This window comes from Oryza glaberrima, chromosome 10, assembly GCF_000147395.1.
Source record: "Oryza glaberrima chromosome 10, OglaRS2, whole genome shotgun sequence".
Classification (NCBI taxonomy): domain Eukaryota; kingdom Viridiplantae; phylum Streptophyta; class Magnoliopsida; order Poales; family Poaceae; genus Oryza; species Oryza glaberrima.
The window spans coordinates 9,869,235-9,884,225 of NC_068335.1; the positions used below are offsets into that span (position 1 = coordinate 9,869,235).

The 14,991-nt window shown below is 43.3% G+C and overlaps 1 protein-coding gene across 1 annotated transcript; it reads right to left on the bottom strand.

Annotated features, from left to right (window-relative positions):
- Positions 1-1,463: 1,463 nt before the first annotated feature.
- Positions 1,464-8,619, bottom strand: LOC127785776 (probable mixed-linked glucan synthase 7). Its single transcript, XM_052313171.1, has 2 exons — positions 8,422-8,619; positions 1,464-3,942 (listed from the first exon to the last, which is right to left on the bottom strand). The coding sequence occupies exons 1-2, from the start codon at positions 8,598-8,600 to the stop codon at positions 1,635-1,637; spliced, it is 2,487 nt and encodes an 828-aa protein (XP_052169131.1). The 5' UTR covers positions 8,601-8,619; the 3' UTR covers positions 1,464-1,634.
- Between the last annotated feature and the right edge of the window lie 6,372 nt (positions 8,620-14,991).

A 14,991-nucleotide genomic window follows, 5' to 3' on the forward strand; every position in this document is an offset into this window, starting at 1 on the left:
ACGCTAACTTGGGATTCTTTTAGAAATACAGAAGGAGTCGTATAAGAAATACTTTTAAAAAACTCGCATGATAACTTGAGATGAGAGGGAGACACCTAATGGGAAACTGTTTTAACAACTCGAGTGGACGTCCAGCTATTTTTGCATATCATCTAAATCGTTATGAAAAAAATTAAAAAAATATGAACAAGATAGATCAATATGTAATATATCAATCCACAAACATGCAAGTTAAAATTCAACTTCTACAAATTGTAACAAAAATAACAAACAAAACTCAAATTACTATATGTATTTTTACAATTAAATTTGTTATTTTTGTTACAACTTATAGAAGTTAAATTTGAACTTAAATGTTTGTGGAGTGATATATTACATATTGATCTATCTTGTCAATTTTTTTGAAAATTTTTCATAACTATCTATTTGACATGCAATAAACGGGAGGACGTCCACTCGTGTTATTAGAATCCATCTCCGACTCCTAATTGCATCATAATTTTCTAAAAGTAATATCCAAACAAATTCCCACGGTAATTTTCACCCTATCTAAACCGTATAATAACAACAACAACAATAATAAAACTAAAATAGCCTTTACCCGTTACAACGTACGGATATTTTTTTCATAAAACATACGAAAGAGTAGTAGTTTCTAACAACAAAACTTATGCACCATCCTCTTACTATAAGCTTTGCACTAGTACACAAAACTCTCTGTTAGTGGTGGTTCGCGCTAACATGCAGCCAGCAACTAATGTCGAAGCTCATGCACACTTATTTTTCTAGAGGACGCTTAATTACAGCTGCACCTAGCTTGAACACCGTTGGATCATCGATCCTCGCGATTCGCGAAATGACATATATAGATGGAAATACGATTGGAACACATAGCTATAAGTCCAAACCTTGGGGCATCCACAATGTGCATCTAAAGTGGGTAGTAAGAAATAAAATACTACTCCTACTACCAGGTTGTATACATTATGAGAGTAGTAAGTAGCTAATATTAGGTAATATGCTTACTACCTAGTCATAAGGAATAAACAAATGATTTCTCTCATCTTTCTCTCATGACTAGTGATTGTGGGGTCCAGCTTACTACCTACTTTTGTTATTTCACCATTGTGGCTACAACAACAACTAATACCCACTGACGCAGGGCCTACCCTTATTCACAAAGTAGGTAGTAAACATTGGTGAATATCGTGTGGTAAAGAGCCTTCAGAAAATAATTTCCCTTTTTCAAGGCTCGACAACATAGGCTAGTTAAAAGCAGGTATTTTAAGAAGATAAATAAGGAGAGGGAAGAGAAGCGGGCTACAGATTTATAGCCAGCTGTAGCACTGTGCGTGTATGACATATGAGACCATGTATTAATAATGTAGTATGTAACTATTATATGAATGAGCTATTAGATTGGATATAAATAAATTGAAGCTAGTAGTTTGCTATGCTATTAAACTTCCTCGTAACATCTTGTAACACCATAGAGAAAAGAAACAATGAGCAACATGGGTTAAAAGTGTAACACCCCAAATATCTATACCATTTAGCTTCGTGAATTCCAGCTTAATTCCTAGTGAGTGAAAAGTAGTAATTCTGTAATTGTAGGGTCGAAATTGAGAATGCCTTTAAGCCGTATGGAATTGTAACAAGAGACAAAGGAAGCGGACGGCGAGGTAGGCGACGACGGCGAACAGGAACAGAATGGGGCGCACCGCCTTGCTCCGGCGACCCATCAGCCCGAGCGCGAACGGGTAGAGATGCACCACCACCCACACGTTGAACGCCACCGGGAGTGCCGCCGCCGCCGCCGCCGACGGAGCGTCCCACCACCACCACCGGCCACCACCACCCGCCGCCGCCATCGACGCCACGTTCACTGCCAGAGCCGCCGCCGTCGGCGCCATCAGCGCCGTCCACCTCACGGCGTACAGCTCCGCGTACTGCCTATCCTTACCGGCGACCGGCGTCGCCGACGACGCGAGATGCTTCGAGGTCAGCTTGAACGATATTTCCTTCCCCGTCGCGACCTTGAGCGCCACCTGCGCCACCGCGGCGAGGTACGCGCTCGTCGCGGACACCATCCAGAACTGCTCGTTCCGCCACCACTCACCCAGCGCGATCCCCGACCACCTCGTCTCCAGCACGGCCACCGCCGCGAGCGTCACCATCAGCGCCGCCAGGAACGCGACGTACGTCGGTGTCGGCGCGGCGTTCCAGCCGCCGCCGCCGGCGATGAGCGGGATCGCCGGGAAGAGGCAGTAGGCGATGAGGAAGAGCGACGTGAACGGGTACACCGTCGTGTTGAGGTAGGCGGCGCGCTGCAGCGGGTGGAGGCGGCGGCGGCCGCCGGCGAGGAGCGCGTTGTTGCGGGAGAAGAAGATCTCGAGGGAGCCCGCCGCCCAGCGGAGCACCTGGTGGAGGCGGTCGGCGAGGTTGATCGGCGCCGTGCCGCGGAACGCGTCGGGCGCGGCGGCGTAGTAGGCGGAGCGCCACCCTCGCCGGTGCATGCAGAAGCCCGTGGCCACGTCCTCCGTCACGGTGCCGTACACCCAGCCGACGTCCCTGCCCCACGCCGTCCCGTCCTCGTACGCGCACGACACGAGCGCACTCGCCTCGGCAATGGCGTCGCCGTCGTCGCGACTGTGACTCTGCTCCGCCCGAACGGAGGCTAGGAACGGCGCCGACTCGCCGAACTTGGCAGGGTCCGCGGCGACACCGCCGCCGGGCGATCTCCAGCGCGGTGGGTCGATGCCGTAGAGCGCGACGCGGCGGAACAAGCAGCCGGTGCCGACGTAGATGGGGCCCTGGAGGCCGTCGAGGCCGAGCTCGGTACAGTCGAAGAAGACGCGGTTGTGGTTGGCGTAGCGGTCGCCGGGATCGACGCCGTCGAACCGCTGCGGGAACTGGACGAACGCGACATCGCCGGCGTCTTTGGCGCCGCCGCCGCGGCGTTCGATCATGAAGCAAATGCCGGCGCGGAGGGCCTGCGAGTTGTTGACATAGTGGTCGCAGTCGAGGTTGAGGATGAAGGGCGCGTTCGAGAGCACGGCGGATGCGCGCAGCAGCGCGTTCATGGCGCCGGCCTTCCGGTGGTGTGCGCGGCCGCGGCGCTTCTCGCGGCACACGTACACAAGCGCCGGGAGGCGCACGTCGACGGAGGCGAGGTCGATGAGCTTGCTCCCGTCCGCGACGCCGAGCTGTGGCGCGCTCCCAGCAGAATCGATCAGTACCTGCACAACTCCGGCGTGGTCATCGGCCGCGCCGCGGCGCCGGCGGCGCGCGTCGGCGGCCTGCAGCGCGTCGATCCGCAGCCGCATCTCCTCGTACTCGCGGCGCACCCGCCTCCTGTCGCGCACCAGCTCCGGCCACGCCCTCCCCTTGTAGCTCCCCCTCGCCACCACCCTCGCCTTGCCGCCACCACCGCCACCCTCTCCGCCGTTGAAGTACGCCTCCGGGTTCCTCGGCTCGACGCCGTGCTTCCGGCAGAAGGGCACCCACAGCGCCGCGAACCGGGCCGCCTCCACGACCGCCCCGCGTGTCACCTCCGCGCCGGCGTCGTCGGAGACGTAGCACGTCACCTTGCCGGCGGGGTAGCCCGCGGCGAGGATGGACAGCACGGTGTTCGCCGTGGCGAGCGGCGGCTCCTTGTCGGGGTCGGCGGTGGTGACGAACACGTCCATCGCCGGGAGCAGCGTGTCGTCGTCCAGCGCCGTGACGTCGACGGCGCGCCGGACGGGCATCGTCTTGGGCAGCTGGTCGAGCACCCACATGAACGCGAACCAGAGCTCGCCGGCGATGGACGCCGTCCAAAATGTCGCCGCCTTGCTCATGCCGATGCCGCCGGCGTCGGTGGAGCTGATGGCGCGAGCAGCGTAGGTGATTCTCCACTTGAAGAAGAGCACGAAGATGGCGATGCGAACAAAGATGGTGAGCCTACAAGTGCATTGTCAATAGATGTGATTACGGTGAGTTCGTACTCCAAGTTCGGAACTGATCATTTCTTCTGCATGAAAACGATGTACTTCCTCCGTTTCACAATGTAAAACTTTCTATCATTGTCCACATTCATTTAGACGTTAATGAATCTAGACATATGTATGTGTGTAGATTTATTAACATCTATATGTATGTGGGCAATGCTACAAATACTTACATTGTAAAACGGAGGGAGTAGCTAATTAGACTATGATTAATTAAATATTAGTTTATTTTTTTAAAAATAATAGATTAAAATTATTTGTTAAATAGACATTCGTATTGAAAACTTTTATAAAAGAAGCACAGTTTAACAATTCAAAAATTCGAAAAGAGTTTGCTCAAGAAAAAGAGAGTAGGAGTTGGAAAATAGAAGTATGAAACATAGCCTTAGGGCATCCTCAATGCTTTATATTTAATAGAGCAACAAGATGAAACCCACGTTTCTATATTCTTTAGTTTATAATGCATATTACAATGTATATGGTCTCTTCATAACTATAAGATGGGCTCACTAAGAAAAAAAAAACCTTCATCCACTCAGAATGGAAGTGTACATGCATGCTACAAAGCCTTATTTTTTTTAAATTCTTATGGTCTATCTTTTAAGCTTAAGGTTACCCTTAGCACTATTCTCTTCTTAGCTCATCTCCCAATGTATAAAAGTATAACAAAAATTACTACTTTATTTGATAAGATTAGTTTTCATGTACATTGTGGTTGCCCTTAGTCCGTCAGTGACCCGCTCATTGATCTAAAATGCAAGGATCCAACAATTGTCAAAACTCCCAGAATTGGAGTTGCCATCAATTTTTAATAGCAGTGCACTTTGCCTCCCTGAGACATTTTAACTTGCATGACATTATAATTAGAAAAAAAAAAGCAAAGAATACAGTGGGTCCCACATGTTAGTAACATAGGGGATCCATTCTTCTTTTTTTTTTCTCTGTCAAGCATTTCTAGAAACACTTTGCGTGCAACAAGAACACATCATCGAGGTGAGGGAATCAACAGCAACAAGTTGTTTAGGCTTAACTCTGTCATTCGGTCGGTGAGCGGCGGGGGAAAGGAGGGCACCTGCACTGTGGTGGAGACAGAGGGGTGGCCGGTGGCAGCGAATTAGATGATGGTGTCGGGCAGGCGTATAGCGCGATGGTGACTCGATTGAATCCAGTGAGGGCAAAATGTCGTGGAAGTAGATTGTGGCCGCATGAATCCAACAGGGAAGACAGTGATTGTGGAGGTGCTCTTGTTGGTGCAAAACGCGACGGTAAGAGGCAAACAGTTGTACATGAGAGGAAGCTCAAGTTCCTGGTGAACCACTACATTGATCACCGCCATTATGGAGGGTAACGGACACAAGCTAGGAGGAACAAGTTGTGACACAGTAGGTTTTACGAGAAAACTCACTACAGAGAGATCGACGAGGGTGGAGCATGGGATGGCATCAATGGCGGCAACAATAGTTTTCAACGTTTGTGGCCGCGGGAGGACGAGGATGGTTGCAGAAGAAGAAGAAGAAGCCTGCCTATTGACTAATATTCGTCTTTAGAATGAATGTAGCTATGAAGCCCAATCTACTCTCGATTCAAGAGAGGGCATAGTCGTATGGGCAGGGTGTTTGTGGGGAGCTGCCTTGGATATGAGGAATTCCTCAAATCTAAAAAAAATAGAACAAAGGCAAAGTCCATGACGAAGATCTTTCTTTTCTATCAATAGATAGAAATGAGTATTCGTTACAGGGATAGGATCCATCTGCTCTCTCTCTATTTTCTTTGATGCAATTTAGAGAGAAAGAGCAGTACGAACTAGAAAAAAAAAGATAATCGGGAGATGATTAAAAAATAGATACATAGACATCTAAAGTAAAGGGATGTATATATTATTCCTATATATATCATCTATCTATGAAAAAAGTAAACAGAGTTCGTTTTTGGGTTCCCCGAAGCCCCAAATGGATTGGATCGTTTCTGCTTCTGCCAACGAAATGAAGGCCTCGCCCCTTCCGAATGCTTCTCCGATCCTGAAGTTCTCGCGAAGAGAATAAGATGCAGCTCCCTCTCCCTCTGTCTTTTTCCGCTTTGCTAATCTTCCCCTCTAACGCGGGCCGAGCCAGGCTTAGGCGGGCGCGGGAGGAAGAAATAAAGTCGAAGAGTGTCTTCTCCTTTGTCCTTTTTCAGTGCAACACAGGAAAGCACCCTCTTTTTGTAATCCCTGCAGCTTCCCAAAGGCTTTTTTTTATTGAACGCATGGTGTAGCTAGGACCCCTCCAATCATGTTTGAGCCTATGTTCACCCGGGGCCCAAAAAGGAGAATTCCGGAATGCCTGCAAACGTTCAGATAAAGTGCATATCCCTTACCACTAAAGGAAAGGCTCGACGAAGGGGGTGGGGGTGGGTGGGGGATTTTCCGGCTCGACGAAGGGGACTTTTAGAGATATTGAGATGTTGATTTGTTTTTCATCGAAAAGGAAGAAGGCCAAGGGGATAGTTGCCTTCCTTCAGACTTTGCCTGCCGACGTTCTAATAAAGAATTCCGGCTCGGCCCGGGAAAGCACTGGCAACAACATAAATAAAGGGGTCCATGTAGTTGCTGCACCCGCCCACTGAGTAGCAGGTTTAGCATCTACTGCAAAAGAGAGATTGAGTCTGAGGGAGAGGGGGGTTTTCTTGGGGCTCGAGAGATTGAATAGATAGGGCATCACAAATTGTTAATTCGCCGCTGGGGAATTCACATAAAAGGGAATGATTTATTCTCAACTAAAAAAGTGCTCTCTGAACCGAACATGAAAGCTGTAAGTAAGTGAGGAGGAGGCGACGGCTACAATGTCCTTGAGGATGAGGTCCTCCTAGTACACCCGCTCTCTCTGGCCCCTTCCTCCTCTCGTCCTCTAGTGCCTCATCCACCCACTCCCTCTCCAGAAGCACACCTCTAGCATTGGCGCGTCCCAAGAGTTCCATCACTACTACCACTAACGTTTTGGCCTCGCCGACCACCCTCATCAAATCCTCAGCATGCGTGAACGAGAGACAAAGAGAGGGGGGAGAAAGAGGTGGTGACAAGTGGGCCTTAATAACGGTGAGGCTGGTCCATGGATGACTCAGGATAGTCAACATGCCAACAAGCAGCTAAATAATGCATTAAAAAACTTTCCATATAAAAGTTCTTAGAAAATAAAAAATCATTTAAAAAATATTTAATTAATTATATACTAATGACTTTTTTCCATTTCATTGATCAGCTCAACCAAAAAGCTTGAGCAAACGGGCCTATGAATTTTTATTAATGAAACACAATCGTGACGAAGACACTCATATAAACTAGATGATTCCCCCACGCTGCTGCGGGAATTGGTATAAAACTTTTGTTTGCAAATTTCATGATAAGAAATTTAGAAGGCATTGGGTATATATAAAAATGCTAGCTATAACTTAAGTCAAAATAGAAATACACAAGATTATAATTTATAAAAAAAAACTTGACATATAGAAAAACAAAGATGATATTATGATAGTATATATGTTGATAGCGTGAATAATCGATTATTGAACTGTCTTGTCTTGTGATCAAAACAGACATGCCCTATATAGGCATAGTTCATTTTTCTTTAATATAATTTAGAGACAACCATAAATGTATATGCTAGTCTATATATGATATATGTTCATTAATTAAGAATATATGTACACAAAATTAAAAAGAATATGATTTGGTACCATACCGTTTAGCTTCATGCATGGCATTGGTAGTCTATTGTTTGCTTGGTTAATTGAGGGTTGCATGGTTGTGCATAATGGGGAGAAATAAATGTACGGGATGAGTCATGTATCACTAAGAGAAATTTGAGCCAACCAAAATAAATCCAATGGTCAATAGTAGAGTGACTTTGGGATGATTTGTTATACGTTAAGTTTGGATCTAATGGACATAGATATATAATTAAGGTGATGTGGAAGCACCACATGAGAGGAAAATTGTAATAATAACACTAAGAGATTAATTCTATAGGTTATATAGATACATATATAATAACCCTTATAAACATATACATACACACGACACATATCTAACTCTACGAGCACCTTCAAAGATTGGATCAATATATATGTTAATAGTGTCGAAATCACCACAAATGCCACATCACACAAAATCATACTCAAAACAGCCAACGACGAACATAATTTCTCTAGTTTTTTTAAGGACTTCTTTTTAGACGAGGCCAAAGTTCATGAACCGAAAACAACCACTTTAATTATTTTGTTGGTTTTCGTAGCACTTTGCTAAGATATAATTAAGTTGTATAAATATGTATAAGTTTTTGGTTCACCATAAACATGATGATCTGAAACACAACATTCGTGTGTCGTAGGTGCACTACTACAAATTTAAGGCACCTACAACTTGATGGTACACTCATATATGTATATATACCCTCACCTGTATAACTTGATGGTAGTTGTCGAGATGCGAGTCGTCCGGACGAGCGGCGCCCTCTCGTCGCCGGCGGCCAGCTTCGTCTCGGACTCCGGCGACGCCGCCGCGGCATAGGCATCCTTCTTGGCCGGGCATGTCGCCGCCGGCAACCTCTCAGTGGCCAAGCCTGCTGACGGCGGCATGTGCTCTCTCTAGCTTCAAATATATTCCTAATGCATTCGAAAGTCCCAGTATAGGGCTAGCTAGCGATTTATATTCGTGCAAAAATAATGCGTTATCACGTACGCATTAATGCACACTTATCCCCTGTACATGTTGGTTTTTTAATTATTCATAAACATATCCTACCTTTTGCTTTGGCTAATTAAGTGGCGGCAACTTTTAGGTTCTTGTGTCATGCAAAATGTTAAACAAGCATAGCCTAGTGTTGATATATTTCCCAAATTTAACCGAAAGAAGTCAGGTGTCTCCTTTGGAACATCTAGAAATATAGGCGTATATATAGTATATGATTGTCTAATTTTGAGCTTTGACTCCATTAAAAACATTTTGATCTTTGACTAACGATTAATCCAATAAATCTAGATTTTTCCATAAAAGAATGATAATATAATTCTTCTTAGTTATTACTATGATTTCATAACCATATAAGCGAAATTATATAAGAGAAATTTATGATGAAATATTCCTTTTTAGGACAGTCAAGAGCTATAAATGAAATGTGACGTATATATCTGATATTCCCCAAAACAGTCTGTATAGGTGGCACAATTGTGTTTTGTCGCCTTGTCAAATAATTTCACCCCTAGAGATAATTAAAAGGTCTCGCATGCTTAAATATTGTTTCTTCTACAAAATATGAAAAATAAATGTAAAGACGGTTTTGGCCGTCTCTATTGATCACCACTATCTCATAGACATGGTTAGCAACCTGTCTAGGGCAATGGTAATACCTTAGAGATGGGTCTTAGAACTGTCTGTGATTACATATTATAAAACATCTCTGATTTGTCCTAATATAAGTCAAACTTCTTTATATATATTTAACTAAATTTATAGACTAATTTAGCAACATCTGGAGAGATGGAAATAAAACATAAGTCATGTTTGTCCTAACTCGTATAATGTGTATGTACACATCTCCATAAGACATATAAGACATGTGATCCACTATTGAAATAAACATAACAATAAAGGTGCTCATGAAAGTAAATATACTTCAGGAGAGAGAGATATATGAAAGAGAAATAGAGTGTGGGACTTAGATGGTATGCTGGGCCCACATGGTTGCACTTTATTGGGTTGGTGTTGGTACTCACCCAAAATCATCACCTAGCATGGAAGATGTTGCAAATATTATTCTGACTAGAGAATGTCTCGAGTTTTACTATGACCTATATAGATGAATAAATATGAAAAAAATTATAAAAATAAAGTAGTGATTATAATAAATTATAAATGATATGAGATGTTTGTATGAGTTTTAAGACATATTTTTTTATTGAATAATGATGAGGCTTGTTTGCATGTTAAGTTTTAATGGGTTGTAGCTATATGTGTGTAGTGTTGTATCAAGTTCTCTTCACTTGGTAATGGTAAGCAAGCACACTATATAATCATGCATGCTGTTAGTTGTAGATCCACGTAATTAGTTTAATGCATTTCTTGCTGACGATCGATGCATGGAAACAGATGGAACTCTCAAAGTGTACTAATGCAGAATCCACTTTGCATCCACCAAACATGCAACTGGACTTGGCAAACACATATTCCATTCAAGAAACGGAAGAGCCTTCCTACGCACCGTCCACTGATCATCACTACTCTTGCTGACAGAAACAAACGAGATGCCCGCATCAGTTATCAAACTAACAAAGTATAAGTAAAACATTACCACGAAAGAACATATTGACAAATCTATTAACTTAATAAATTAACAGAAAATTTAGCCACCATGTCCTCTCACGACTTAGAAATTCCCACAATTAATCAAGAGTAAATTACACTAGTGGAACAAGTTAGGTAGGTGGATACGATTTAGTGGAACAACTTGTAAAATGTAAAAAAAAAGGGTATAAATTTGGTAATCACGTGCATTTTGATAAAAACACTGCTACATATCTATTATTCATCCTATTAATTTTGTTGTTTGTATTATATGAATATGTTTCGTAGTGCTCATCATCCGAAACAATGAATATTTGATTAGTCAAATCGCTTGAAAATTATATTAGTTTGCACTTAGTTTTGACGGTCATTATATTTTTTCAGTTTCAATTCGATAGGTTGTTTCATTATTATAACCATGCAAATGCAATACATTTAGACACTTGTCGAGAACTCGAGATAGCCAAAGTGGCTGCTTTTTCTACATCAACGTAAGGTTTTCGGTAGGATTTTTCGTCTGTCCCTTTTTTTCGCATTTTTTCTTTTTTTCGCCGCTTTTTCTTTTTTTTTCTCTGTTCCATCCTTTTCCTTTTCTTTCTTTTTTTTCACCATTTTTTCTTCCCTTTTCTTGTCACCTTTTTTTCCCCTTTTCTTTCATCCGCTTTTTTTTCGTTTGTTTTTTATCTAGCCTCATATTGAATTAAAAAATGATTCCTCACTACTCCTTCATTATTTTTCCCATATTTTTCCATTCAAATCCGCTTTAATTTACCGGATCTAATCTCCATTTAAAAGTCACTGGTATATCAAAAGTTCTCAACCAATTTTGGGAGATCGAGAAATATTCAATAAGATTTGATGGGATAAATTGGTTGATCGAGAAATATTCAATCAGATTTGATGGGATGATTGGTTTAGCATCGTACGGATATTCAATCAGATTTGATGAGATGATTGGTTTAGCATCGTACGGATACGAGACTGTTTCCAGATATTGAATACGACAGTCGGTTATGCGAGCTAGGCCTACCGCTTTACTTGTGGGCTAGGTCAAATAGAGACAATGCAACTGCTTTACTTGTGGGCTAGGTCAAATAGAGACAGGCCAAACAGAGGAAGGTAACGGGCTGGACTAGGAGGGAGGTAACGGGCAGGACTAGGACTGAAAAGGAAGGAAGAAAGATCCAAAATAAAGAGTATAATGTATGCTATACACAATTGTTTTTAGCCGTTGCAACGCATGGGTATTTTTTCTAGTAATAAATAGATAGATATCAAAAATGGCAAAGTGCACAAATATTTTTAATTCTAATAGTACCAACATTGCACCAACATCCTAATCCTAAATGAAAATTGCAGAAAGGGCTAGATAGTTAAATATAAATTCATAGCTAAAATAGCTACTTTGGTCCAAAACAACCCAAGAAGTGCTTGCGAAACGCCTCCTTGAGGTTCTGCCGGGTGCCGCTCTTGCATGGCTCATCGTCATTGTCGACGCTGCATTTGCAGATCATCATCAGGCCATCCAGGTCATCCGGCCCGAGCTCCGTGGACATCGTCGCCGCCGCCGCAGCCTCCTCGACGACGGCGACGTTGCAGTGGATGGCGAATTCATCATCGGTGCTGGACCACTGGCTCGCCAGGACGTCGTGGCGGATGAACGTGAAGCAGCAGTACTCCGCCTTCCCGGTGCCGTGGAACGACGTTGCGTAGCTCCTCACCTCGTACGTCGGAGGCACGCATGGCTGCAGACTGACCATGCGGAACCGGACGTTGGTTCGGATGCCGCCGGCGGCGGCGGCGGCGGTGCCGGGGTCGGCGGCGTGGAGCTTGAGGCACACGGTGGAGTAGCCGTTGCCCGAATATTTGCTCGCGTTGAGGTGGAAGAAGAAGCTCCAGGTGTGACCTGCGGCCTGGAACTTGCGGCCTGGAACTTGGACGACTCGATGTCGTATTTGCTGCCTTGGTGAGATTTCTTGATCGCGTTGCGTACTTTGATCTTGAGAAGGTTGCAACCGGAGGTGGCCGCCGACATAGAGGTGGCCGTCGACGCGGTGACGACGTCCTTCGTCGGCGACGACGACATGGCAAGATAACTAGTAGCTACCTGGTGGTGTGATGGAAATAACATGCTTGGAGACATTGATCATTTCATCAATTTAAATGCCTAATGCTTAGCCGCACGATCAACATGTGTTGGATGAAAAGATGCTTGCATACAACAACCTCTGCTGATCGAGTCAATCACCTAAAGACTTAGTTCTCACGTGAAGAGAGAACGTGCGCTTGTGGCCGTTTGGCGGCTGCGTTTCTCACGGAGCCGATCCGGCTTTGACGCGGAGGAGCAACGGATTGAGCGTGGGCTGCTGTTCAGTGTTAGCTCTATATAGGAGTCAAGGAGACGTCCTTGAAGGATACAGAACACAACAGCCATCTACTCTGAAATTCCTCTACTGCCGCCGTGTTGCGTCGCCGTCGGTCCAAGCCGGCCGTTGTGCTCGTCGTGCAACGAGCATCCCGGTGAGCGGTGTCTCCGAGCCTTCGCCGCATTCGCACCTGCACGGGGGCGGTGTAAAGGTTTCTGGGCAGCGTATTTCTACGCGGCCGATCGACATCATCGATTGACTGCACTACTTCGACTCGCTGATCTCCGTCGATCCATTCAGTGAGTGAATTCTTTCGTTTACAAAGGAAAGGAACCAGTGCATTTCTAATCTAGTTTTGTTCGTACATGAGTTTTGTATATGCATGGTACTGTTCATCTAGATTAAAATATTGTGGCTAGATTACCATTGTGATTAGCCTAATGACCTACTTGGCTTGGTTATTTATGCCTTGTTTGATATCTAGCATGATAGAATTTATGAGTTTTTCTTGTCCTATCATGTCGCAAGTAGGTTATGCTTGCTGTATATGCTTTCAAATAATAATGCTTGGAATAAAATTAATGGCTAAGTATGCATTATTTCCAACAGCAGCAGTGGTGGTGGTCGACGGCGAGATCAATCGGGGACGAAGAACTCGATGCAGGGTTAACGTTGGTTAAATGGCACACGTTTGACGTACGTACGCCCGGCTATATGCCTATCCGTATTGTATTTTGGTTCGGATCATGTATAGAAGAAAATTAAGCCTGGTAATTATATTAGTAGTATATCTTTATCAACTTCGATAAAGCAGTTGTTACTGGGATATACGTACGAAGCAGTTAATATGCAACACAAGTTACTACAGCTATTAGGTCAGTTAATTTTAGTTGGGTTCCGATCGGATGCACACCGTTACAAACGTTACGTTTAGAGACGGGACAATATCAGGTTGTTACGGTAGATAGGAATAGTTTTAATGTTTCCATGGTCCATAATCCATGTTTGAGTGGGTTATAAAAATTGAAGATGTTTTTGTGGTTTGTTATCCGTGTTTGAGTCGGTTTTAATTTTATGTTTTGGTTTTAATCTATATGTCCTCTCTATCTCTCTCTTATTATAAAAATTGAAAATGTTTTTATATGTCCTCTCTATCTCTCTCTTATTATAAAAATTGAAAATGTTTTTGCCGGTTTTTTAGTACGTTATCCGTGTAAGTTTTTAAGTTTGTTTGCTTTTGGAAATACAAATTGAAGATGTTTTCGCGATTCGTCATCCGTGTTTGAGTCGATTTTAATTTTATGTTTTGGTTTTAATCTATATCTCTTCTCTATCGCTATCTCTATCTTTTCTCCACTATTATAAAAATTAAAGATATTTTTACCGGTATTTTGGTATGTCATCTGTGTATGAGTCGGTTTTTAAGTTCATTTGCTTTTGGAAATACATATCCATATTTGAGTCGGAGTCGGTTTTTAATATCGTTTACTTTTGGTAATAAAGAAGGAAACATAAAAGAAATCTGCTTAAAAAACTCGTATGCTAACTTAAGACGATCGGACTCCGAACTGCAGCTTATGATTTTCTAAAAAGAATATAAATCCAAGCGAACTTCCACAGTGAATTTCATCTTAACTAAACCATATAACAATAATAAGATTAAAATAGCCTTCACCCGTTGCAATGCATGGGCATTTTTACTCGTGGATTAAAAAGTATGGTACCGAAGAGAGATCTTTTAACCAGAAAGTACGTACTGGATAAGTTATTACACTATATATATCTATATATATCGTACTCATCTACCAAGTTTATATAGTGTAGACGCAAACTACTCACTAATAAAAAAAGAAAACAAATAAAGTCCAACTATATATGCAATTTAAAATATCTCACATTTTGAATAACAATTAAAATAAGAGTCCATGTAGAAATTCTATTTAGCAAAAACTGAAATTGTGATTAAAAATTAAGAAACAATGAATATTGAGATAAAAATCCATGTAGAGATATAATTTAGGGAAAAATCTGAAATGCAGATTAAAATTCAAAAAATAAGCAATATTGAGACAAGAGTCCATCTCTAAGTCTCTGTTCCTAAGTCCTGGTTCCCAACTCCCTCCGCCTAGTTTTCCACGCGCACGCTTCCCAAAACTGCTAAACAGTGTGTCTTTTTTAAAAAAATTTCTATACGAAAGTTGCTTAAAAAAATCATATTGATCCATTTTTGAAAAAAATAGCTAATACTTAATTAATCAATGGACTGCTCTATTTTTCGTGCGCAGGAGATGGGTTACCACCCATTCCAGTGAACACAGCC

Coding starts and splice junctions, on each gene's coding strand:
- LOC127785776 (XM_052313171.1), bottom strand. CDS start 8,600: ATGCCGCCGTCAGCAGGCTTGGCCACTGAGAGGTTGCCGGCGGCGACA. Junction 3,943..8,421: donor ACTACCATCAAGTTATACAG/GTGAGGGTATAT, acceptor ATGCACTTGTAG/GCTCACCATCTTTGTTCGCA.